At 36.4% G+C, this 25862-nt stretch overlaps 4 protein-coding genes across 5 annotated transcripts; 2 read left to right on the top strand and 2 right to left on the bottom strand.

The window, feature by feature from the left end:
* The first annotated feature begins 446 nt into the window (after positions 1–446).
* On the top strand, positions 447–2534 carry LOC113723897 (pentatricopeptide repeat-containing protein ELI1, chloroplastic-like). Its single transcript, XM_072074359.1, has one exon. It carries the CDS (start codon positions 587–589, stop codon positions 2138–2140), a length of 1554 nt encoding a protein of 517 aa, XP_071930460.1. The 5' UTR covers positions 447–586; the 3' UTR covers positions 2141–2534.
* A 1525-nt stretch (positions 2535–4059) lies between these two features.
* On the bottom strand, positions 4060–6338 carry LOC113725974 (stem-specific protein TSJT1-like). Its single transcript, XM_072074361.1, has 4 exons — positions 5882–6338; positions 5165–5405; positions 4947–5067; positions 4060–4560 (listed from the first exon to the last, which is right to left on the bottom strand). Exons 1-4 carry the CDS (start codon positions 6103–6105, stop codon positions 4367–4369), a joined length of 780 nt encoding a protein of 259 aa, XP_071930462.1. The 5' UTR covers positions 6106–6338; the 3' UTR covers positions 4060–4366.
* A 9490-nt stretch (positions 6339–15828) lies between these two features.
* LOC113725999 (CBS domain-containing protein CBSX5) lies at positions 15829–18585 on the top strand. The gene is made up of 2 exons (XM_027249452.2): positions 15829–16438; positions 17614–18585. Exons 1-2 carry the CDS (start codon positions 16056–16058, stop codon positions 18446–18448), a joined length of 1218 nt encoding a protein of 405 aa, XP_027105253.1. The 5' UTR covers positions 15829–16055; the 3' UTR covers positions 18449–18585.
* A 355-nt stretch (positions 18586–18940) lies between these two features.
* Positions 18941–23002, bottom strand: LOC113725998 (uncharacterized). Of its 2 annotated transcripts, none has more exons than XR_011838983.1 (5): positions 20694–22994; positions 20286–20376; positions 19739–19970; positions 19575–19644; positions 18941–19245 (listed from the first exon to the last, which is right to left on the bottom strand). XR_011838983.1 is itself a non-coding variant. In XM_072074362.1 (5 exons), the coding sequence occupies exons 1-4, from the start codon at positions 22614–22616 to the stop codon at positions 19587–19589; spliced, it is 2253 nt and encodes a 750-aa protein (XP_071930463.1). In that variant the 5' UTR covers positions 22617–23002; the 3' UTR covers positions 18941–19245; positions 19575–19586. The 2 variants fall into 2 exon arrangements, 1 of the variants encoding a protein (XP_071930463.1); XM_072074362.1 differs by having other exon boundaries at positions 19790–19970; positions 20694–23002.
* Positions 23003–25862: the final 2860 nt, after the last annotated feature.

The raw sequence follows: 25862 nt of genomic DNA on the forward strand, positions 1-25862 counted from the left end.
TGGACCGATTTGTTGATTTGAGCACCAAATAAACAGACTCAGCTGAAATGGGACTATTGTAATTCCTTCAATGCTGTACAATTAATACGGGAAATGACGATAGAGTTGGCAACCCTAAAACTTGAGCTTAAATTTGTCTAACATCTACTAACACTACTAATAGTTCTCATATTTAGTTGGGCGACTTAAATCTTGCAACTGGGATGAAAATACAAATACCAAGGAAGAGTACCATTCCTGCCATTGCTCGATAACATCGTTCCATAATTCCTGAAGTCTGTAGTCAGCCCTCCCAGAAAAATATCGTCTTCAGTACTTCACAAAAATAGCCAAAATTGCTGTTAACTTGGCCCCAAAACTACCTCACGTTCTCCTCCAAGAAAAATTTGTTTCTCTATTGAAATCATGTAAGAAAGCCAGGCAAGTCAAAGCAATACAGACCCAGATTATAACTCACGCTCTTGACCCCAGCAACCAATATACAATCCCAACTTTACTCTCAAAATGCTTTGTTATAAACCAAGTCTCGTATGCCCACACAGTGTTCGATGGAATTCATAGCAGAAATGCCTCCGTGTACAATGCAATGTTCAAAGGCTATCTGGACTATGAGATGTTGAATGAAGTAATATTGTTGTTCAATGATATGATTCGCGAAAATGTTAGTCCTAATGGTTACACATTTCCAATGGTGCTTAAATCTTGCCTGAGACTAATGGCCTTAAAAGAAGGCGAGATGGTGCATTCTTTGGTGTTGAAATTTGGGTTCAAGTCAAATACCTATGTCGGTTCTACTTTGATTGAAATGTACGCGAGGGCAGGCCAAGTAAGCTGCGCCTGTAGAGTGTTTGCTGAGATGGTTTTGAGGAATGTTGTTACATGGACTTCAATGATCAATGGTTTTGTTTTGAATGGCGATTTGGTTTCCGCAAGGAGGCTCTTTGATTTGGCACCCGAGCGGGATGTTGTGTTGTGGAATACTATGTTGTTAGGTTACATTGAGCACGTGGATATGGCGGAGGCTAGAAAGCTTTTTGATGTGATGCCCAATAAGGACTTGATGTCTTGGAATACCATGTTAAATGGCTATGCGAATAATGGGGATGTTGAACGGTGTGAAGAACTCTTTGAAGAGATGCCACAGAGAAATATCTTCTCATGGAATGGGTTGATTGGAGGGTATGCCCATAATGGACGGTTTGTTGAAGTCCTTGGAACATTCAAAAGGATGCTAAATGAGTCCGATGTGCAGCCTACTGATGCCACGCTTGTGAATGTGTTGTCAGCTTGTGCAAGGTTAGGTGCACTTGATTTGGGCAAGTGGGTTCATGTATATGCTGAGAGTACTGGGTACAAGGATAACCTTTATGTTTGTAATGGTTTAATTGATTTGTATGCCAAGTGCGGGATGATAGAAAGTGCAATCAATGTTTTTAGGAACATGGGAAGAAAAGATTTGATATCCTGGAACACAATTATTAATGGCTTAGCAGTACATGGTCATGGAGCTTATGCTTTAAAGTTGTTTAGTGAGATGAAACTTGAAGGAGAAAAACCAGACGCAATTACTTTTATAGGTATTTTATGTGCTTGTTCTCATATGGGTTTAGTTGATGAAGGATTTCAGTATTTTCAGTCAATGGTTGATGAGTACTCAATTGCGCCACAAATTGTGCATTATGGTTGCATTGTTGATCTACTAGGTCGTGCTGGACTTCTGGAGCAGGCTGTGGATTTTGTGAACAAAATGCCAGTAAAAGCAGATGCTGTGATTTGGACCACTTTACTTGGTGCTTGTAGAGTTCACAAGAATGTTGAAATTGCTGAACTAGCTCTTCAAAAACTTATCCAGATTGAGCCTAGAAATCCATCAAACTATGTGATGCTGGGAAACATTTATCGAGCTGCTAAAATATGGAAAGATGTTGCACGACTTAAAGTTGCAGAGAGGGATACTGGATCTAGGAAATTGCCAGGTTGCAGCTCAGTTGAAGTTGAGGATGGAGTGGTTGAGTTCTACTCATTTGACGAAAGGCATTCTAGCTCAGAGGAGATATATGATGCCCTGAGAGGATTGATGAATGTGTTGCTATCAGATGGATATGTCCCAGATTTTGTGGAGCTTGGTCAGGGAATCTAGAGAAGTGAAACAAAATTTTGTATTGAGTACCATTTTTGTGTTGATGTACAGTTCGATGCTTTTAACCAAGACCGAGGACATATACGATATAACATGCCATGTGAGAATAATAAAGCACCAAATTCAGTGGAAAATTTCCCAGACCCTGTTCTGATTTTGCTGTACCTGGATTTGCTTGATTCTGCAAAGAATGCCATAATCAGTTATCAATCTGGAAAAAGCTGTCTGACAAATTTTACATCTACTCTGTGAGGTTAAACCATGGTTTGTATGATGGTGGTCACTTTATTACTCAGTCTGATAGATATGTGATAGATTAGGGATCACTCGGTCTGATAGTAGTCACTTTATTGATTTGTACTTTTCCAAATAATGAAGATCCTGTGCTTGAAAATGGACTCCTGAGCTGAAATATTAAAACTAAAATCAAGAAAAAGTGATTGAGACTTCTGAAATAAAATTGAGTCTGCAAAAAAAAAAAAAAGGTTCCAGAGAAGGATGGTGAAAAACCACGTGCATCCGAAGCCCCCGTAAGTATAGTAGTAAATCCAATCTGGACAAGCAAGTCTTGGAAAGGAACTCTGCAAATCCTTGGCTGCAGAATCAAATTCAGCTGAGGACGATATCAATTAGCTTAACTTGGAATCTTAACACACTGCCGTTAAAGCTGTTAACAAGTTGGAACATGTTTGCTTGGAACGAGATGATCATGGGACATTCTAATGACGAATCTCCAGCTTGAAGCTCCTGGTCTTTCGGTAAAGATCCAGCATCTGAAATGGATAAGGTGCAATTTTCGCTAAACAGAGCTCAAACTCCTTCCGCAGGAGCTGAAGACCGGATGCAATTGAAATGATTTTGTGCTTATGAATAAACAGAGGCCAAAGGTTCATTGTTTTAGGAGCTCTTACATCAATCTTACACCAAAAAGGTTATCATACTCTCATGCACTAATATTCTTCTTCTACCTTTGTAATTTCAAAAGCACTAATCTAGAGCCATGAATATGCCCAATAAATCACCGTGATGAAGTATTAGTGAGAATAGGCATTTATCCTGCAAAATCACAGTTCGCTGCCGTGCTGCACTTGACCAGCAGCTGCCCCTCCCTTACTCAACAATTTGAATAGTAGCAATATCCAAGAACCAAATAGAGCAAACCATAGCAACTTTTCCCTATGCCTTGCTCTTATATTCTCAGCCTCCTGCATTCTCACACGTCGCAACAAGCTAGGGATTAACCATTTTGATTGCTCACACATGGGTTTATCATACCAAAGGAAGAATCCGCAGCCATTGCCTTCCTAAACCATTGTCAGAAGCACAAGACAATCAGATCTTCATGGATGATTTTTGCTTGCACTCAACTATGTGAACAGAAAAGGGAAGGAAAAGAAAAAATTCAAGTTCAAAAGAGTTTTACTCCGTAGTTTTCACAGCAGAAGAACCTTCTTCCTGGGTTTTCATCTGTCCAAGAAGTCCTAAGCTTGGAAGCTTTGCCACAGTGACACATCACAGGAACAGTTGTGACCTCTTCACTCTCTTTAACAACATTCTCTTTGCTTTGATCAAACTATGCAACAACAAGTACATAGTGTCAATGCATACAAGATTTGCACGATAAAAAGAGACATGATCAATTACAGATCTCAGTGGATTACATTGAGTGGCTTCAATCATTATCACCAAATTCAAAGAAATTTATTCATTGGAAAGCATTATACACACGCGATATGATAAGTGAAATTCCTAAATATGTCACTGTTTACACTGTCTTTGCAACTTTTGGAGGAAAAGGGGGCTGAAATTCCTTCTTTTTTCCCCACTATATAAATAGCTCCCTGAGTTAAGCGTGATGATTTTCACAAGTGACTTTAGTAAACTGGTTAGTGATCAACATAACACACTTTAGTCAGAAGTACTTGGAACAGAACTCAACTATCTCAACATTGAGAGACTAGAATGAGATCTTTTTACTCAGACTTGGGAGTATTACAAACATTTGCCAAACCAAACTCATCAAGGATAACAAACTGGTTCAAAAAACAAACGTTACTGAGTCCAAATATGTTCATTCTACTAATAACGACCCTCAAGTCAAATTTACATGTGAGGGTGATTGAAAACGAGGAAAGAAACAGGAACACTAATGAACCACAGGAAACTTAGTGCTAAGGTGAATATGCAGTTTCCTGGTCATGTCAACAGCTAGAGTGCTTAATTTTATCAGGCCTGCTGTCCCCAAGTTGCCCAGTTAGCCTCACTTCCTACCCTTGGTATGCTATTAATCTTGGAAAGGGCATCAACCTTGAAGTTCGAACCACACATAACCCCCTCACTATCCACTCTTGGCATGGCTTTCATCTTGTGCATGGGATGTTCAAAGCTCATCAGTCCTCTTTCACTATGGAACATACAGCCTGCAATATTCAATCGCCCAAAACAGAAATCAGAATTTTTCCATGCCATAACATTATACATTCCACAAACTACCACCTCCATGCCACATTTAATGCTTCATTTTTAGTCTGTTCTAAAATATTGCTCACTTTTGCCACATTGAACGTTCTAATTAAAATATTATCATGATGCCCTATGTGTTCCCACCTCTCATCAATCAGTCACATGTTTTCATTCGTCCCAGTGCTTAATTAAAAGAAAGACGCTTGAACCAGTGACAGAGGTGGCATGAATTGTAATTTGGCCACCAGAAAATTTTAAAGTCAACTACTGAGGAGTTTGATCTCTCATCAGTCCTAGAAAAAAACACACACAAAACAAGAATAATCGTCCCAGAACTACGTACCAGTTGGGAATGGGGCAAAGGATTTAGCACAGCTTGCTTTTACCAGATTCACATCATCAGATATCATTAAAGAACCATTGGCTGCTATGCCCCAATAGAGCTTCACTACTTCATCAGCACCCTGCATTCAAAGTAGGAGGCATAGGCATCAGTCAAGATAGGGCCTGAAATTTAACAACAGGATAACATTCTAAACTTTGATATTTCAGAGGGCTTACAAGTGCAGCAAATGCAGTTCTAGCTTTGTCATCATAGATCACAAATCCAAAGCTGCCATCAAGATCCTTGAGGACCTGATGAGCCGGATAGGGGCTCCTGTCACGCAGTGTCCGGTATGCTTCAACAATAAACATGGCCTCATTGACACCCTTGGATAGTCCATATTGCTTGATAAGAGTGGGCAGATTTCTTAAACTCCCAGTGAAGACGCAGTATATGTCATTTACACCACAAAACATCCTAATACATAAAATTTAACATCCAAAACAAGTTTAGTCCCACAAGCAAAGGAGTTATCAGATGAATAATGCTTCTTCTCTTTTAATAACAAAAAGGTAAACCAGACACACAAAACATTTTATGGAATCGGGACCACTGTCGTCCTTTTTATCACAGAAAGAATAATTTTTAGAGTCACGAGTTATCACATATAGGGCCTAACCCCAGTTTCATTTGGAATTTAACAAGTTCTTTACTTTCCTGCTTTTTCATATCTGTATTCTGTAATCTATTCTTTGTGAACGGAAAAAACCCATAAAACTTTCCAAAATCCAATTTGATGATCCCAGAGTTTTTTGACAAACAAGTACAATACATAAAACAGATCCCGTCCCCAATTTGCACTCATTTCATGCCATAGAAAAGTTAATTAAACATCAATTGTACCAAGTCAAGACAGAAAAGAAAAATAAAGGGAAAAATAGGATGATGAGAACCTTTGATGAGCGGTGATGTGTGATCTCTGAGGAGGGGCATAAGCCAGCAAGGCATTGTCAGCAAAGCCCAGAGAGAACCCATTATTGGAATGGGATGACAAGAAATCCTTCAAAGTCTCCTCAAGATTCTTAGCATTGTCAAAAGCTGGAGCATGGGTTGATGAGGCTGGACTCTTCAGCTCCTGGGGTGGAACAACCAAACCATTCTTGAATATTGCCAACATTTTGCTGTAATTCTTTCTCGTCCTTTGTAATTCTTCTCACCAATATCAAGACGAAGAAAGAAGAACAAGAACTGCTACTTTCTTTGTTTTTATGTAAAAGGAAAAGAGATTGTGAATAAATAGCCCGCGAAGAGAGACAGATAGATTGAGACTACTGATGGATAAGAGGGATTTGCTAAGAGTATTTATAGGTATTCCATTGAAGAATTTGATGACCAATGTTGAGTAAAAAGGGAGGTGGCAACGTTATCCAAACAGAAATTGCTGACTAGACAAAACGTCGACATTGTGTTTCCTTAAAAACGTGCCCCTCATTGGATAATTTTTTTTATACACGAGGTCAGTTTAAGCATATATGGCATCTATTAATATCTGTTAGTTTTTAAAAAAAAAATATTACACCGTGTTGCTACTTAATTGGACTGAGCGACGCAATTTTCTGGAGAATTAATTAGGATTAATGATTGCGAAAATGTTCGTTAAGATTAGAGGTGTCTTTAAATGCAATGGATGACGATTAATGGGTAATAGAAAAATTAGTAAACTACATTGAAAAGTCTAGTCAAGGGTTTAGTATTTACAATGTGGAGTAGTATAGACTAAGATGGCAATTTGGATAACCGTTTTATTAGCCATAAATAAATAAAAAAAAGAAGTGGGATATTATTAGGAATCAAAATTGCTAACCTTTTTTTTTCTTTTTTTTCTTGAGCTGTAAAATTGATTACAATTTAACTTTTCACGAGAATTAGGATTACAATTTTATGATTTGAATGAACAGCATCTTCTTTTGATGGATTGACGAAGTAAATAAATCGAATGACGAATTTACATCGTTGGTCTAACTATTGTTATTAACACTGATTAAGTGGGATTCATGAGTTAATTTCTTTGACAAAACGAAAATTTAAATATAAAAAAAAAAAAAAAAACATGGCCTATGTAAATGCAAAGCGTCCTATTGCAAGTATAAAACAGCGTGGGAGGAAAATGTCTTTGGACTTTGTCAGAGACCTGATGTGATGGTGACACCTATCCGGGTCAGCGTATCCTTTTTGTCGTTGACATTGAAAAGGCTTATCTTTACTAATTTCGTCCTTTCTTAGCTGGAAACACGTAGATTAGAAGTGATCAAATGGATTCATATCACCGATCCATCCATATAAATATGGATTGGATGATCCATATGAATTCAATGAATTTAAATGGATAACCATCTAAATTCAATTATGTTGATAAATTTATATGGATTATTCATGCCATCCATAGACATCTACTTAATTTAAAAAACAGAAAACATACATAACTTCCTCATATGTCAGATTCATTTTGTGGTACCGTCTATTCCTTCCTTCATAATTTTTTCATGTGCCAAGTTGCCAATTAATTGCATTTTATTCGTTTCTAGATCCTAGATTTCTTCCATCCTTTTTAAAATTATATATTTAGTCTCTACTCTTGTTTATTTAATTAAACTCTCATGAAGTAAAGACTACAAACATTTACATTCTTAAGTAAAGAAAAAGCAATAATGTATCAGACATTGTCAAAGTAAATTTTTTATTCTTTTATTTATAAAAAGGATTTTTCTAATGAACATTCCCGCAACACTAGTTAAGATACATAAATGACACATTCTTTTTTTTTTTTTTAATAAGTGGAAGGTTTTGAATCAAAAACTTGATACTTACAATCCATCTCCTCTTATCACCCAACCCAATTCTCAAAAAAAAAAACACCTAATTTACTAAGTAAATATAAGGTAGCTTGTATATCAATGGTAAACTAAGGAGTTTCATACATTTTTAGGTACTACATGCTCATGTGATTAAAATATTTTAATTGTCAAATAACATAAGATTTCTTATTAGAACTCTATTTTTATTCAAGGCATCCCTCTTGAACAGGAGCGCAAAAAATTGGAGACGTAAACTTTTTTCCACTGTAAAGCCGTATTCAATTCAACCAAAAGTTATAATAATATAACCAAGTTCTTAATTATTCGTTGCTTTACAAAATGATACTTAAAGTAATGATGAAAGGTTAAATTGACCTCAATAGTTAGATTTTCTTAGAACTAAACTAATTTGAAGTTGCTTTTATGAAGAACTAAAATAGAGTAGCAGTACAAGCATTTGTTATTACCAAAAGGTTTTTAGGTGATTCAAAGATAGAACTTTGGGGATCTGTATTTTTTTGGAAAAAAAAAACATGTGAATCTTAAATTTAGGACTTAAGAGAGTAAATGGATAAATGGATGGATCACGGTTTTACACTATCCATTTAAATGGCATCCATTTAGATCCATGTATTAAATGATTTTAATTGGGTTGTATCAATTTTGATCCACTATCCATTTAACTAAAACCATTTATTAACAGTATATCCATTTTGCCACTTCGTTGTAGATAACGTATGGATTTTGTGTAATCATGTGTTTGAATATCTCATAAATAAATATTTTTAATTATTTTTAATCTTTCCAACAACATTTTGTAAATAGATTCACAAATTATAAAAAAAAATGCTACAGTGTGTAACAAACAATTTTTCAAACTAATAGGTATCCAAGCACCGTTGTTGATTGCAAGAAAGTCGATGGGTTGGTTTGATTTAAAGTTGCATGATGTAGTCGATTTATTCTTTTTAAGCCAAAAAAAAAAAGTTAGTTTCAATTCTAGTTACCATCATGAAACAGTACAGTAGGCGAAATTGATTGTAGAAAACAAATTTTAAGAAGTCCATCTTTACTTGTTGCTCTGTTATTGTATAGATCTATATTAGCATCCATATTAAATCATATAATTGAAATGTAGATAAGCTTTAAATGGTGATTTTGATTGTTCTTAATTAGTAGAGCACAAAGTATGCCTCTTTTTTCAGAACTTTATGTTTATTTTGCCAGGGAATAAAAATCACAAGAACTTGAGTATACTGTCTTGTATTCAACTCTTGCAAAAGTGGCCTGTTTTTTGATTAATATATTCCCTTTAGAAGATGGAGGAAAGTTATATTTGAAATTAGTGACAAGCAGCTGCCGCAATAGATATAGTCTAAACGGCCAAAGATATGAAGTGTTTACGCTGGTGGAGGATATAAGCAACTCAAAACTGTTGTTTCATATGTGCTCCTCCTTCTGTCTTGTTGTTAAGAATGACAATCATGTAAGTGATAGAATTAGATGATAAGGAATGGATCAGTCTTCAATGCCATGGTGCACTTTTTGTATGGAATTGATGGACCTTTGCTCACAAGTGTAAAGTTTTAAATTATTGATATAACTCAAATATATAGTTTTGAGGGGAAAAAATTCCCCAAGGAAGGGGGAATTCAGTCCCGTTTCGCAAGTGAGTTCTTTTGGTATTTATTTAAAACTTTACTGTAGAAGTTTTTTAAAAAAATTTTCGAAGTGTGTTTTTTTTTTTTTTTGAAATATATAGTTTAAAATTTTTTTGGAGTAACTGTAGCTAAAGGTTATAAAAAACTTGTAGCATACAAACTTGGTAAAAAAATGTCTGCCAAACAAGGCCAAATTTGGCAGAGAAGACAAAACACGTCCAAGCCCAAATTGAGAACTGGGCCGAATTTGTTAGTAGCCATGGGATTTAACTAAATGCAGCAGGCCCATCAAGAGGCCCATTTAGTCACCCAATATTCCACACTGCAGTACTTAATTTTTTTCCCCATACTGCAGTATTAATCATAGGGTTTCTGTTTCGTGCCTTTCTCAATTTGGGGATTTATTTTTATAGCATAACGCATCTCGTGTGAAAAGTAGTAACAATGTTCTGGACGCATGCATGCTTGTTGGGATCAGCGCTAACAGATTGCAATCATGACGATAGTCAGCTTGGAAAAGTTCTTGCCGTCTCCCATTTAGAACACTGGAGCCAGCCAGCCCCGCCTGAAGGAGTGCCGAACAGTACCAGCAAATGAGCAGAAAACAATGGGCAGCGAAGTTGGATGCCGAATTTGATGCAATCGGCAGAGGCATGCTCCAGTTCTATACTTATTTTACACCACAAATGATCGCACCCACCCAGTAAGCAAAGACTAATCCGAATTAGTCTCTACCTTTTATTCGATCTGGTTCAGAACTTTTTAAGATATCATTAATTAGGATTCAGCTTTGACTCTTATTCGGTGATGAAGATTTGATCTAAAGCCTTTCAAGAAGGCGTCACGAGCAAGAATCGAACTTACAACCTTTGGTTAGTACTAACAACAATTCGCTTATCTAACTGTCCCAAACTCAAGTTGGACTCATAAGTGTTTTTTTTTTTTTTGGTAATAAGACTCATAAGTGTTTAATCAAGCGTTTGAGAAGCGGTAGTCCACTCTGTTTTCTCTTCTCTTTCATACCGGAAAAAACAAAAATGGTCGTTGTCAGCGTACTAACGTGGTACGACTGCCAACGCTTGTACGGAGCAGGGATAAGATAAGACCGTGTTTGTTTCAGATTTGACATCCTTGATTTAAAAGTTTTTTTTTTTCCGTCTTTTGTGAGAAAAATAGCATAAACAATCCCAATCCCAGAGATCCACAAGATCTGGCTGCCAAAATAATACACTATAATAATAAGCCATCACAATCCAAACGCGGATGATGCGCGTGGGGTGAATCTGGAGAGCCGTCGGAGGCAAAAGCATCCGACCTTTTTCTGCCGGGATTACAACGCTGTCGTTTATTGCCGATTCACTTTCTTTCCTGTTTTCATGTGCAGCGCTCGAATTGGACTATATGTTTTGATAGCAAAATTTGTCGGTTTTTTTTGTTTTTTTTTGTTTGGGGGGGGGGGGGGGGGGGGTTGCATCATAAGCACTTTGTAGATCAATTTTTATTCTTTTTAAACATTATTGTTTTGCATTTATTAGTGATAATTTCATGATACGATGTACAAACTAATTTAATAAAAGTATAAATTAAAATAATTAATGCAAATACTAAAACAATAACATGCAAATATATTATAATTTCTTTAATTTGTTGGAAATTTATGCTCCAAATTCAACCCTCACCTATCCAATTTCAAAATTTAACCATCTCGTGGCTTTAATTGTTCTCCGGTCCAAATTGTGATTGCCGCAAGATTTTGAAATCTAGACCGTTCGTTGACCCAAGAAAATGATTGGATCAAAGGTCATTGATTCAACGTTATTAGTCCGTAACATCATTCGTTACATCATAAATATTATTAATAAATATTAAACATCTAAAAAATATGCAAATATTTGCAAAAGCTTCAATAACAATGTTGAAAAGAGTCACTTCAATCCTCATTATAATCATTGTGGAAGGGGGGGAGAGAGAGAGAGAGAGAGAGATAGATAGAAGTAGGAATGAGGTAGTAATTACTATTACCTGACTAATTAGTAAGGTTTAATTTTGGAATATCATGGAACGAGTTTTATCCAAACTAGTCTTTGAGGCTCACCCAAACGGAAAACAGGCGAGTCGACGATTTTAATCCGGGCTAAATTTTAAGTCATTGGATTGCAGAGACACTGACTGGATTCCTGAGAAGCACGACGTTACTGCGGCAGCATTCGTCAGCGCTGACGAAGTATAGCCCAACCGTGGCTTGTCCACGAGACAGAAGGTTTATTGCATCAAAGACGACGACAAAAGATTTCATTATTTCAAGGCAGACAGAAAAGCAAATCCAGTTAAAGCAATTTTTTTTTCCTATTCTTATAAAAGGGAAATAACACACACACACACACACACACACACTGTCACACAGAGAGAGAAAAGCAAGAATGTAAATTAATTAGCTTCCGATTATGGATAAAAGCTTTGCTTGAGCAGACAAAACAACATCTAGGTTGATTTGGGCTTTATTTCCCAAAAGAATCAATATCCTAATAAACTTTTCTTTTTTTTTTTTGGTTGGAATCTTCTAGATGCCACATTTGAAAACCAGCATTCGAATTTCGTTCTCGAGTCTTCTTGACCATTTTGCTAGCTACGTCTATGGTCCAGTACTGGACCACTGTGGAGAGAATTAGTTCCAATAAATCCAAAATATTGTGCACGGAACGCACCTCGAAAAGCCCAGAATGATAAAAAGCAAGGCTTGATGGTAAAACTAAGCCGCGGTAAAACTAAGCCGCGAGAGAAATAAAGCAACTGAAACTCCGAACTGTGGTTTTTCAAATTCTGAGCTTTTTATAGTAAAATTTTCATATTTCACGCCCATAACAAAGTCGGTCTATTTTGAGTAAATTCTTTGTATGATATTGAAGTTGAATTTTATCTATTGCCGAGTTTTTTGGCTCAAATATATGATTTTTACATGCTAATTGCCTTCAATGCTATGAAGGGTTTTATTTGTAAAAATTGTTTAAAAAATAGTATTTGCTTTTGTTGTCTCTCTCTACTATAGAAGTGACTATTGACTGTAATATAAAATCTTATTAATTTTCATCTCCTCAATTTTAAGATAGTTCCAATTTAGTACTTTTTTTCTTGGTTCGTAAAATCTTCATTTTTGTATATAGCCTAAGAGCATTAAAGGCACTAAAATAACATCTCTCCTCAAATATGAATTTTTTAATATTACTTTTGGTTAGAAAGGTGACAAATGTTATCAAAATGTCAATTAGAGGGGTGCTAAGTGAGATTTGAAAATCTCAAGGGAGCTAAGTGATATTTCATAAAATATCAGGGAAGGTTTCTGAAATTATCCCAATTCATTTTGCAACTAAAAATCTCACGGTATCTCCCCTGACTTCTTCCTTAGCTCAGCGCGTAAGACTATTTGAACTCCACGGCTTACAGGCTGGTTCCGATGGTTTTCCTCAAAAAGGGGAAAGCCGGCTCCTGCGAAATATCTCATTGACACTTGATAGGAAATGGATGTTTCTCGTTTTACCTGGCTTCGTCAAGCCAAACATGTAGACCTATTTGAATTGCTATTTTTTTTCAAGTTTTTACAGAAAAATATATTGTAATAATTTGATAGATATAAAATAAAATGATTAATAAATAATGTGTTCATGAAAAATGTAAAATTCTACAGAAAAAAATGGTAATTCAAACAAGACAATTATCCATGTTGTGTTTCATATAATATGAGGATACGGAGGGAATTGAAGACAATAATACACTGAGAGAGTGGAAGTTCCATTAAATTTCTAATTTTGTTGTTAATCTCTTTATTTTATTGTCTCCACGTTTGTGTGAATCATTTAAAGTGAGAAACCAATAATGGTCCAAATCATGATTAACCTTTCTCCAAATTCTCCGGGTCATGTTCTTTTATGTTTTTTTTTTCTCTCGCATGATAAAATTTAAAAAAAAAGGAACGCTTTTTTTGGGATAAAAAGTAAATTTTATTAATGGATTGTTGAAAATCATTCAACACGATTTGATTTATATTAATGCCTTAATAATAGGTCAAATGTGCACTAAAAAATTACAGATTTGCAATTTAACAGATACAATACATCTAAAAAAATTATGGAAAGATTTGAAAAATACAAGAAATTTTACAATTTATCAAATGTAATAGACTTGAAAATTACAAACAAATCTGAAAAATATAAAAGAGAGAGAGAGAGAGAGAGAGAGAGAACATTGTAAAGCATGATGTGATGAAATTGTTGAAGGCTAAAGTCACTGCCCGTTTTGATCGAGTCTCAGAGTTTACCCCGGCTAAACATTAATGGATACACATATTGAATGCCACTTGGGGAGAAAAAGAAAAAGGAAAAGAAGAAAAAGCAAATGGAGCATCGATGGATTGTGATGTATTGACAAACATTTTCTTTTATTTTTCGGTCAATTCCCAAAGCAGGTGGGAATTTGGATAATATTTATTACTCAAGCAGAAGATTCAAAGCACGAATATAACGTGCGTACAGAATTGAAACTTCCATGGCAGCAACACGGCCACGACGCCACTGTAGCAGAATTTGCTGAGATTTCTTATGCTCCGTCCGTCTAATGCCTGCTGTTATTTTCCCTTATGCAGAGCCGCCGATTAATCAGAGTCCTACGCAATTTCGGGCTGAGATAGCAGCGTCTGGGCATTATGTGAGGTGTCAAAAAGAGTACTTGGCCGTATGAAAGGACCAATTCCTTCCAAGACGATGGATGGATGGATGTTGACGGGGTTCTTAATCTTAAGTCTTAACACCAACCTCTTCCTAGCAATCCACATGGGCTACTCCTGCCCAGGCGCCTGTCTCTACGGCTCAAATTAATCACTTCAAATTGTGGATTTTCTACATCAACGTTTTCACAGATTACAGAACACGTTTAAGGGTTGATGTGATAAAATTTGGCAGTACCCGTTGCAACTTGCAACTGAGTTTTGCGAAGGCTGAGTTGTAGTACTAAGCTGTACAATTTTGTAGAATTGACGTGCGAACATCCTAGTTAATATGCAACATGAAAAAGTAGGTATCAGTTTTGTCAGTATTAATTAATACTTGCTATCAGTAGGATTTAAGTGCGGAACAAACAACTATTGACATATCAAGTATAAAATAATTTAATGATAAACAAGTCACAGGTATGAAAGATAAACGACACACAATATTTAATTAACGGTGAAAAAGCTGTTCTTTATTATGAGAGAAAAATCCTATATAAAAATACAATTTAAACCCAAACCCAACCCTTATATACCATCTCTCATCTCTCAAAAATTAAAATCCTCTCTCACCACTCATGTCGTCTCTTGTGTGTCCCTTATGTAGCATGACAACCCACCTCACCTATTTATAGAGAACATTATCTGGTCAAAAAACCAAATAACAGTAGGAAACCAATTCTAATTTCTAGACTTGCATAGAATAGGAAATAATTTTAAATCCTAAACAAAATAAGAAATTTCTTAACTACTATTTCAAGTAACTAAAACCAATTAGGAAATTAGTTACTTACACACGAGATAAGAAACATGCTTAAAAAAATTAACCTAACATGTTTATATATGCTAATTGTAACCTTGTTGTATGTCAGTTACATTTGCATCTGTTGATCAATGCTCTTGACTAGAATCACAGGATACAAGCAAGCGTCTCCATCTTTAACAACTATTAGTAGTGTAGTTGTTTTGGTCCTTTTGGAGGATTTCATACAACCAATTCTAGAAATGGAAAATAATGCACAAAATGGACTTTGGAAAAGAAAGAAAAGAAAACGATAGCTATTAGTAGGGCACTTTTTTTGTACAAAAAAAAGTTTAGAAGACGAATATTAATGGTTTGGTATAAAGTTAACAAAAAGAAAAAAAATTTATCACTACTATTTACTACTATAGCATAAGAAACTTTTGTGATGATGAATTGATGACAATTACTACGCTCAGGACAAAGAAAAGAAAAATCTCAAAACGGATACGCACGCCACTGTTGAAACTTGAAAGTAGTAAAGTACCATCCTCCAACCAATAAATGAAAACGGACACAAAATCAAAATAAAAAAAAAATCCTTAGTATTTCTAACTTTGTAGGTCGCAAAAGAAAAAGATTTATTTGGGGGAGTCATAGACAGCTGGATTTTTTGTTTTTGGTAAAAATAGACATCTGAATAAATCTGGTGTTTTCCTAAAAAAAATTTTTTTTTTATGCTATTGACTTTTTTGGTTTTTAAATAGAATTATACACCATACCGGTAGAAAGGGCTCTGTTTTTTTTTTTTTTTTTTTTTTCCCTTTTTTTTTTTGGGGTGTTGGGGGTGGAGGGGGGGGGGGGGGCGTGTGGTTATATAAATAGCTGTCTCCAATACGTTTCACCTTGGTCGAGGCCAGAGCAGTATCCATCACCACTTAAATTTGTCCCTGACCACCTCTCCGTTTCGGCCTCCATATCCATCCCTCCATCCATCATAAATATTTATTCTAAAATATATATTCTTCCAGAATTCTCCTTTTCCAGTTCTAGGCACCCTCTTCTGTTTTCCTTAATTTCATTTCTCTCTTTGAAAATTTCCTTTCTTGTATGGCAGTTAATTTCTTGAACAATCGAGAGGTATCAGACCTTTGCCTAGGAAAACCTCCTCTCAAGTGGGTCCCCATCGGCGCTACTGTTGCAGAGGCATTGTCGGCGTTGAAGAAATCGGGGGAGAGCCATGTGAGCGTCTGGTCCTGCTGCTCCGACCACCATTCTTCTTCCAAGATCAAATCTTTTGACAATAATAACGCTGTTATTGTGGATTCTCCAGCTTGCAAGTGTGTGGGGAAGATTTGCATGGTGGATGTCATTTGTTTTCTTTGTAAAGAAGAAAACTTGGCAGATCCTTTCAAGGCTTTAGAGGCTTCTATCTCTCAGATTTTGCTCAAAGCCCCTCCTCTGTCAGTCAGGCATTTGGAGCCAAATTCAAGGTTTACCAATGTTTTTTTTTTTTCAAATTTTGTCATCTGGGTTTTGTTTTTTCATGAAAAATATTGGTGGGAAATTTTTGTTAAGATTTGTTTTCAACAATTAAGGGAGAAAGAAATCTAATACATGTTATCCACCCCCCCCCCCTCTTTTCTCTGAATCTGAGATTTTTTTTTTTAATTTCTTATTGCTGTTCTTTTCCTCCGTATGCTTTCTTCTGTGGTTGCGATGGAAATTTTGTTGTATGCTATGTTTGCTGGTATGAGCTGTGAGTTAAATTTTCATGTTGATTTTTTTGTTCTTTGAAATGTTAGAGATATTCATTACATGCTTTTGGGAAATTTGACGGGGTTAAAACAAATCATGTGATGCAAGGAAATTTATGTAGATGAAAGATAAAATTCAAAGAAGTTAGGTAACAGTATTTGAATGGGGTCGTTGCTCATCATTATTTTGTTTGATTTGGCAATTCCTTCGGTTTGGAATTTTACCTGTTGTAGGAGAATCTATCTAGTTTGTGGAAAAAAGACAATAAGACAAGGATAAGAAAAATGTACAGTGAAAAGGGTGCTCTGAATTTAGGGGAAAGTTGTAGCATGAAGTGACAATAAAGGTCCGCTTCATCAGAAAAAAGGCAACTTTATTTATGTAAGTCAAGTAAACGGAGACGCATGTTGTCTTAGTCTCCTTTGCCGTCTTCTTTTTACACCAGGACAAATCAAATTTTGGGTTTTAGTTTTAAAAAACAAAAAAATGCGTAAGTTAAAGTTTTTTATTTGGCTTTTGAAAAAAATTCTTTATAATTCGGTACACTTTCCTAATGATGTTTGACGCTGTCTTTATCTCGAAATTCTGTTCTGCAACTGCATGATTCTGTTACAATTCCTTTAATTTATTCTGGATGATTCAACTTCTGGACTAGTATTTGAATACTATGATTCTTCATGAACGAGTCCATTTTGGTTAGTTGTTGACAGTGGTTAAGAAAGAAAGGCAACTGAAGTTTCATTTTGTGTGAACTTTCTTTCTTTAATGATACTTCATATTGTCTTTTCTGACGATTTTGACTTGCAACTACCTGATCCTATGCTTCTGGATTAGTATTTGAACAAATCCATTTTCCATAAATCTGTCGATTTTGGCTGGTAATTTTACTGATTGATTCCTTGACTTACAGCTTGTTGCAAGCATTGGATTACATACTTGATGGTACACAGAACCTGGTTATACCGATTGAAAGCTATGCAACCAGGAATTCAAGAAAGAAGTTCCTGGGTAAACCAGCTCCTTTCAGCAGCACACTCCACAATGGCCGTGAATACTGCTGGATAACACAGGAAGATGTAGTCCGCTTCATTCTCAACTCCATCGGAGTTTTCTCCCCAATCCCAACTTTCACAATTGAATCACTAAACATGATTGATCATGACATAATGACTGTTCACTATGATGAACCTGCCTCTTCTGCATTGGCCTTAATTTCTCGCTCGCTCGTGGAGCAGACTTCTGTTGCTGTCATCGATGAAAATAACAGATTGATAGGCGAAATATCACCCTCCACTCTTGCATTCTGTGATGAAACTGTTGCTGCGGCAATTACAACCCTTTCAGCAGGTGATCTCTTGGCATACATTGATTGTTGTGGTCCTTCGGAGGAACTGGTCCAGCTAGTCAGAACGAGGTTGGAAGGAAAAAATCTTGAGGCTATGTTGGATCTATTGGAGGAATATTCTCTCTCATCATCGTCGTCATCATCAGCATCTTCGAGCTGTTCTTCTGATGATGAGTCTGCACCAATCAAGTATGGCGGATCCGGTAGGTATTCACCTGCGAGGAGGTCAGAGGCAATTGTTTGCTATCCGTGGAGTTCACTTGTGGCTGTAATGATTCAAGCCCTTGCACACCGTGTGAGCTGTGTCTGGGTTGCGGAAGCAGACCACACCTTGGTTGGGATTGTTACGTTTGAAGGCATGCTTAAAGTTTTCCGGAGCATTGCCGGCGGCATTAAGTAGGGACGTAGAGGTTAGTCATGCAGTAACGAACAAGAAGCCAGGACAATGTGTTCAAGCCATATTTACTTTGTTGAAAGGAGGATTTACAATGTCTTGAAAATTTTTCAGAATTTTTAATATGAAGTTGGACTTGTGCATGAGTTTGTGCGTACATATATATATGTATGTATTTCCTTCTTGTTGAGGTAAAAAGATTCATTGAGGGAGTTGCTCCTCTCATGACAAACTCTGGAAGAATCAAACAACAATTGCTGTACTTCACAATACTCTTTCTCTCTCCGGAGAAACATAAAAATGAAAATTTTGCGTCTAAAAGTTTCTACTGCAAATTCCTGACTACGTGATTTGCCGAGACCGAGAAGAAAGAGATATCCGAGTACTAATCAGGCCCCGGAGGCCACTTTTTGCCGCTGTAAAAAGCATTTACAAAATGCAACTGATCTTATTGGCTTTTCTGGTGTAGAAGATTTTGGTTAGTTTATGTAGAAGCTATTTTAGGTAAACGAACAAATAGCTTTATTTATCGAGAAGTAGAGATGGCCTGCAGGATGTAAGAAAACCTTAGAACAGAAAATGAAGCCTACAATTTCTCCAAAAGCATTATTGGATTCCTACACCAAAAGAGGCATCAACAAAGCGAAGCAAAAAGGTACATGCGATTGCGCACGTCCAAATAGCGCACAGCTTCTGAAACGTATCCTTTTTGCACACCCTTCTTTCGTCTCTGGACTCGGGCAACGTATAATTTTGAGTCACTTTCCCTAAACCACTTCGTATTTCCATTTCTTGATAGATTCCTGTATATATACATGATGACAACAGAGCTCGGTCAGTTTAATTTCGCAGAAAGTGTTGCGAAAAATATGCAAATGAAAGTGGAAAAGAGGACCAGAAAAGAAAGAATTTGCAATTCAGTATAATAAAAGATATGTATAATCTCATCAAATTGTCTCTGAGAAATTCTCAATGGTTTGAAACCAGCAGCTCTTCTGCTTTCACTATTAATTTTCGGAGGGGAGCCAAGAGCAAGTGAAAGAAATCTTGCATATGCTTTATGTAAAACAAAGAGTCGAGATTATTTCAATTGAGAAATTATGCACCATTGAGACATATCTACGTTCCTGACCTGTTGAAGTTTTCAACAAGGAAGCATTTTGCACGAACTCACATGTGGCTTCACCTCTCTTTGCTTCGGCCTAATTATCAAGTCGGAGAACAAGAAGAATTTAGGATTTTCATTTATTAACAGTTGACAAAATAAACAACAGTGTCTTTTGCAAGAAAAAGTACCTGGATGAATTTATTATTGCATAAGAGTTTTACAGCAATCACTAGTCATACCAATATTTCAGCTCTGATACACATGAAGACAGAGCTTCCCGTACTTGGACATTTTCAGAATCAAAGTCCAGTGCATCTTCATAAAGCCTTCTAGCTTGCTGCAACAACTTCACCTTCTCTTTGCTTTTTCTTGGCCGCAAACGAGATCTTTGCTGTAATGCAGCCCCCCATCTGAAAAGAGCTGCAATGCATCCATTTTGATTGAGAAACAAGTTTGACAACTTCTGCTTGAATTACAGATTGTGATTTTCCAAACCGTAAACGGTATATATAAGAAGATTAGAACTTCAGAACGCATCAAAAATTTCTTTCACTAATGCATGTCCACCATATATGATGCCAGTCATCCTATTCATAGATTTTCAGGTCTACATGTTTTGATAGCAGTATCACTGGGAATGTAAAAAGCATAAATTGAATATTTGATCTTATATCCAACAGGTCTTATCACCATTCCATCAAACAATATAAAGATGGCAGGGAGTTTATCATATACCATCTGGTGCATGGATATTGCTCTTAGACATCATAGCATCAAATTTATCAATTGCTGCTAGGAATACCTCATCTGCATCACGAGCAGCACCCTGAAATTTGCATAATGCAGTCAAGTGCAGTATAAGTGATAGTGATAGTGATATTTCGTGAATCATTAAACAAGCTGCTGTCCAGGTAACCACTGGGGTTGGCCCAGTGGCCAAGGAGGGCGCTTAGAGTCTTCCCTGCTGTCAGGTACAGGGTTTGAATCTTATGGCTGATAGTTGGGGGTGGGAAGGGTGTGAGGAGGGGTAGGAGAGTTAAAAAAATTCTGCTGTCCAGGTGAAAGCACCTGGCATGATTAAAAAGGAAGTAATTGAAGCACTTTGAACTAGAAAAGCCAACTTTGGCAAGGGTTTTTGCTTACTGGTCCAACATCGGCAAGTAATTGTGCTCGGAAGAAAAGAGCAAGTCCCCAGTTGTACATGGCTCTCACATCATTTCCATCAATTGACAAGGCTAATCTATATTTTCTTCCAGCATTAATGAGCAGTTCTTCACACTCTTCACAAACATCTGCAAGAATTGATGAAATCTTGTAATTCCTGGAAACTAGATCCTCTGCCGTGTCCCATTTATCAACTGATGCTTCATTTCCAGTGAGCAGAGCTCTCAACTGGCGGCTGAGCCTCAATTTTAGCTCTCCATGAAGAAGATATGTGTTTCCCAGCTGGCCTACTGCTAATAAGCTCATTGGCCTTATGTTTAAAGCTTGCAACAGCAATTCTGCAGACTTACATAAAAATTTCTCTGCAGCTTCATCATCACCTTGCAGCACCAAACATTCTTTAGCTTCTTTTAGAAGAACATTAGCTTCTGCAAGGCACGTACTGAACTCCATATCTTCTGAAGCCACTGTATATTCATCCATAGTCTGGGAATGTCGAGTATCAGAAATCACACTCTCGCCTCTGATAAACGATCCATAATCCTCATTTTCACCTCTTTTGACACTGTCAAAATCCTCAAAATTCCCTGCCAGATTATCCATTTTCTCTTCTTGCCCAAATGATGTCTTAGTTTTCCTATGCTTAAGGCTTACCCTGAAGTCCATAGATTCAAGTGAACGATCATGAGATGACCATCTTTCAACTTCCCCAGCATGACTTTGCTTCCAAGAGACTTCTTGGTTGCTCATACAGTCTAACCTCCTTTTCTGGTAAGTATACTTATTACTCTTAAGCACTTCTTTAACGGCATCACGCGTCTCTGCATATTTCAAATACTCATTTTCGGCGACCACATTCATTCTCCTAGCACCATTAACCAAGTTATTAGCTTTACCCCGATTTATATTATGATATTGATAAGTTGGTCCACGCAAACCCTCGTTCTCATTTTCAGCACTTCTATTGTATAATGATTTTGAAGTTCTTTGTTCAACTGAAGAAGCTAAAATGTTGCCTTGTTCGCGATGATTTACCTCCACATTTTTTAGTTCCCTCTTGCTCAAATCTCTCATTTTAATAGGCTTTGGGATTTTGGGCCTCTCCTGAAACAAATTCACAAAAAATTGGCCGAAACTAAAGCCATTATCACCTACCTCTTTCTTTTTCCTACTTGATTTTTGACTTAAATCTCTCTCCGTATCTTGATCCTCCGCTAATATATTGCCGATACAATCTTCAGCAACACTTTTGGCATCCAAAGCATCTAAGTTAATTGATTCCAAATTTTTCAGAAAAGTTCCTAAATCATTCAAGCTAACTTGATTGCAATCAATACAATCCTTAATACCGTTCTTCAAACTTACAAACTTAGCATCAAACCCACTTAACAAATCTACCAAGTCCCTCATTTTTCCAATAGATTCCTTTGAGTTCTGATCTTTAGGCCTTTTCTTAGCTCCACTGAAGCTGATATGACCCCCATTAGAAAACCCAACTGAGAACCCAACAGCAAAAACAATAGCGCAAGCTGGAAAACCGATTATTGAAGAAACTTTTACTCTAGAAATTGCCAAAGCACAGATAAATCCCAAAAGGTATACAAAAACATAGTACTTCTTATCACCAAATCCAAGAAAACTTCGGAGCTGATCATACCCACTTGAGTGGCCAAAGTTGCCACCGAGCTGAGGATGGTCCCACCCACCGTAGTAATCCACTGAGGCAGAAGCTGCATTGGAGCAAAATGGAATCATCTTGGTGGTGAAAGAACATTTTCTTGGCGATAAATTGATAAAGTTCAGATTTTTCTGGCCAAGTGGTGAAGGATGAAAAATGAAATTTCGAGTTGAGAATTGAGGATCCAATTGGAGAACAAGTCTTCTCGCGATTAAGATATTCATTTTGGGGCAAACTGATTACATACGATTCGAGTATGAACTATGAAGAGGCTCTCGTATTACATGAGCAGATTGAAGCATCTCGTCAGCCTTTCCAGGTTTAATCCAGCCATTTGATTATTTCTGTTGATCTTTCAACCTTTTTTTTTCTTTTTTTTAATTTTGCCTTTCTTCTTTCGGATGTGGGGCTGGCAATTTGATGGATCAAAACCTGGGCACATGTCAGGGCCAAATGGATAGAAAAAAGTGGTTCCGCAAATTCCTATTTCATAAGCCTCTGTGAAACTTCGGCTCAATTCAATTCATTTTTATCTAAGGATACAAAAAAGAGGCCCATTCAATGCTGTTGTGGATTACAATCTGCAAGTGCAAAAGGGATTTCGGGCCTGGATCAACTCTTATCAACGTCCGATAAAATTTGTGGTTCAGAGAAGATTGCGTGAGGATTTTGTTGAGACTTAATTGTACCAATTGCTAGAAAAGTATGCTTTAGATTGTCAAGTTACAAATGGTTGGTTACCAAGATATGATGGTGAGTTAGTAAATATAGAGAAAAAGACAAAAAGAAACTTGCAATCAAGATTTTTGAAGAAAATATTTAGTTTGACAATGCCTAGACTAATTTCTACCTATTCTTCTTTGCATCTATTCTTTGATATCTTTGTATGTTTAATGATGTAACTTTTGTCATTAGCGCAAATTATAAAAAAAATATGATGTTTTATTTGTCTTTCATATCCGGTCAGAACATAAGTAATTCCTTTAAAATCAGATGACAGTTCTAAAAAGATGTACTTCTGCAACCCAAAAAAAAAAAAAACACCCGTGGGTTTGTTTGGATAGTGTATTATTTGAAATAATTACTGTAACACTTTTTGTGATATGATGCATGTGAGATAAAAAGGTGATTGTGAATATAAAAAAGTAGGTTGGGAAATGTGTTTGTGATGCAAGCGAAATATTATTTAAAATAATTTTGGTATCCAAACACTCCCGGTCCATAATTGGCAATTGTCAAGTAGCATCCAATATCGGCAAGGCCTCAACAACAAGAAGCATAGGTCTCGATTGGTGTAGACAACTCACCAAAAATGGAAGGGTCGGATTTTCCCACACCTCAACTTTTTTCTTGAAAGTAATGGACGTGGCTGCAAGGTCTAAAAATCATACTACTATCAATCAAATGTTGATGAATTAGAGCAGACATCTAATTTTTGGCGTTGTCAAAAAAAAAAACCCTATAATTGACCTGAAACATATAAGATTAGAAATGTCTAGTTTACCTAATCCATTGATGGGTCTAACTCTAAGGTTGTTGGCAAGCGGACTGGATTGCATTAGTTTCCGTACAATGCCATTTTGCAATAGTTTTTCGTTTTCTATTTTTCGCATTTACGACCTAAACTTCAATAGTAGAAAATACTTTCTGTATTGTCGCAATCTTGACTAATTCTAATTGTAATTCTAACACTTGTTTGGCTCACCGTGTTCCCAATTACAAGAATGTTCATTTCAATCTCTTGAGTTGATCGGGATAGTAAAATTGATGTCATATCTTCCTATTAATTCAGATTCGAACATTTCTTGAAACATCTATCCGTCACACAAAATTTGTCTAATGCGTTTTATCTCTCCGTGTGTGATCGGCAGGTTATTGCACAAGGTGAGATTTATCGAGTACGTAAGTCGGTCAACGGGGGTGAGTTGCTAAGAATAAATGCATGACACTGGTATGAGCATGACCGGCCATCAAAAAGGGGGAAACAATAATATAAGGATTTTTCAGGGCCACTTTACATTTATATTCTGCAATTTGTCGGCAAAGCTGAGGCCTTGATTCATGAGCACCTTTTGGGTACTGCTGGGAATAAGGACTTGATAATAAATTAGTAAGTGTTATTAACCAGGCCTCATGATTTTACTTGTCAAGATTCAAAAAAGGGTTAATTACAAAATTACAGTACAACTGTAATCGAAGGTGGTGTTTGGATTGCAATTCTCTATCAAAAAAATCTTTGCATTTTCGGGAGTATATTTCTCAATAACCTTTTTATCTCACATAGGAATACACATTTTCTCACCAATTCCAGTACTTTTTCTAAATATAAAAATCATATAAAATAGCAATCTATTATTACTGAAGTTCATTCTTATACGGGAGAAATACTCAACCAACTTACCCACGTCCCACAGCGGCTCTTGTATAAAAAACTACTCAAGAGAGCTACACCAAGTTTTTTGATTATCCTGACTTTGCATGAGACATCCACAAATGACGCACATCATACTCTAATGGATTACGTGAAGACTTAATTTTGTATTTCTAAGCTAAGCGCCCTTTGGAGTTTGGCCTCTTCTGAGTTTTAGAGCTCAGAACCTCAAACAAGAGAGCCTTCTCCTTCAAGAGCATCAGTATGGTTTTGGTAAACGGATATGATTGATAATTCAAGAGACAATAATAATGTCAAAGTCGGAGTGATTTGCATTTAAACCTGTCAACGGATCGGGTACGGGTCAAAATTAAACATTCTGGATTCAGATCCATTTTAGTATACATGCTTTGGATTTGGCTCATATATCCAATGAGTCTTACACTTGATTTTCCCAAATTCGAGCTCGAAAAGTCCGGATGTGGGCCGAGTCGAATTTTATAATAAATAAATAAATATATTTTTTTATAATTATTAGTTTATTGTATAACAAGTATTATTATATTAGTCAGTATATATATTATTATAATAATGAATATTATTGTATTATTGTTTGTATAATAGTCAGTAGATATTATTATTATTATAAGTATTATTATATTAATAATTATATATTTTTTATAATTATTATTTTATTTAAACGAGTCCGTGTCCAATATGAATCGGAATGCAATATTCCATATTTGACCTGCTTTTTAATTAGGAAGGATGGATCCGAATTGGGGTCCGGATAAACGGAATATTTTTATTTGTACCTAAGAAATAAAATAATTAGCGGATCCGGGTTGGGTCACTATCTAGACACGGACCTTCGAGACGCCTATCGGCAATGCATTAGAAAACTGCCCGGTTGAATTGGCGTCGTTATCCTATTCCTAAATCGGGAAGTGGACGGATCAAAGTTTGTACTGGTGGGAAGTAGATGAGAGATATTATTATTATTGGAAATTCTCTGTCAACTGAGCTGGACATCACCATTCACCACCAATGCATAATGCATCTCCCGTGACACAGCTTCAATTCTTGCCAAGCCTTCTTC

This window comes from Coffea arabica, chromosome 2c, assembly GCF_036785885.1.
Source record: "Coffea arabica cultivar ET-39 chromosome 2c, Coffea Arabica ET-39 HiFi, whole genome shotgun sequence".
NCBI lineage: Eukaryota > Viridiplantae > Streptophyta > Magnoliopsida > Gentianales > Rubiaceae > Coffea > Coffea arabica.

Excerpts from the sequence above, each read along its gene's own strand:
- LOC113723897 (XM_072074359.1), top strand. The coding sequence starts at position 587 with ATGTTCAAAGGCTATCTGGACTATGAGATGTTGAATGAAGTAATATTG.
- LOC113725998 (XM_072074362.1), bottom strand. The coding sequence starts at position 22,616 with ATGAATATCTTAATCGCGAGAAGACTTGTTCTCCAATTGGATCCTCAA. Across the intron at positions 20,377-20,693 it reads TACTTGCCGATGTTGGACCA|GGTGCTGCTCGTGATGCAGA; the intron begins GTAAGCAAAAAC and ends TGCAAATTTCAG. Across the intron at positions 19,645-19,789 it reads GTATCAGAGCTGAAATATTG|GCCGAAGCAAAGAGAGGTGA; the intron begins GTATGACTAGTG and ends CTTGATAATTAG.
- LOC113725974 (XM_072074361.1), bottom strand. The coding sequence starts at position 6,105 with ATGTTGGCAATATTCAAGAATGGTTTGGTTGTTCCACCCCAGGAGCTG. Across the intron at positions 5,406-5,881 it reads CACATCACCGCTCATCAAAG|GATGTTTTGTGGTGTAAATG; the intron begins GTTCTCATCATC and ends TTTATGTATTAG. Across the intron at positions 5,068-5,164 it reads GAACTGCATTTGCTGCACTT|GGTGCTGATGAAGTAGTGAA; the intron begins GTAAGCCCTCTG and ends CTTTGAATGCAG.
- LOC113725999 (XM_027249452.2), top strand. The coding sequence starts at position 16,056 with ATGGCAGTTAATTTCTTGAACAATCGAGAGGTATCAGACCTTTGCCTA. Across the intron at positions 16,439-17,613 it reads CATTTGGAGCCAAATTCAAG|CTTGTTGCAAGCATTGGATT; the intron begins GTTTACCAATGT and ends CTTGACTTACAG.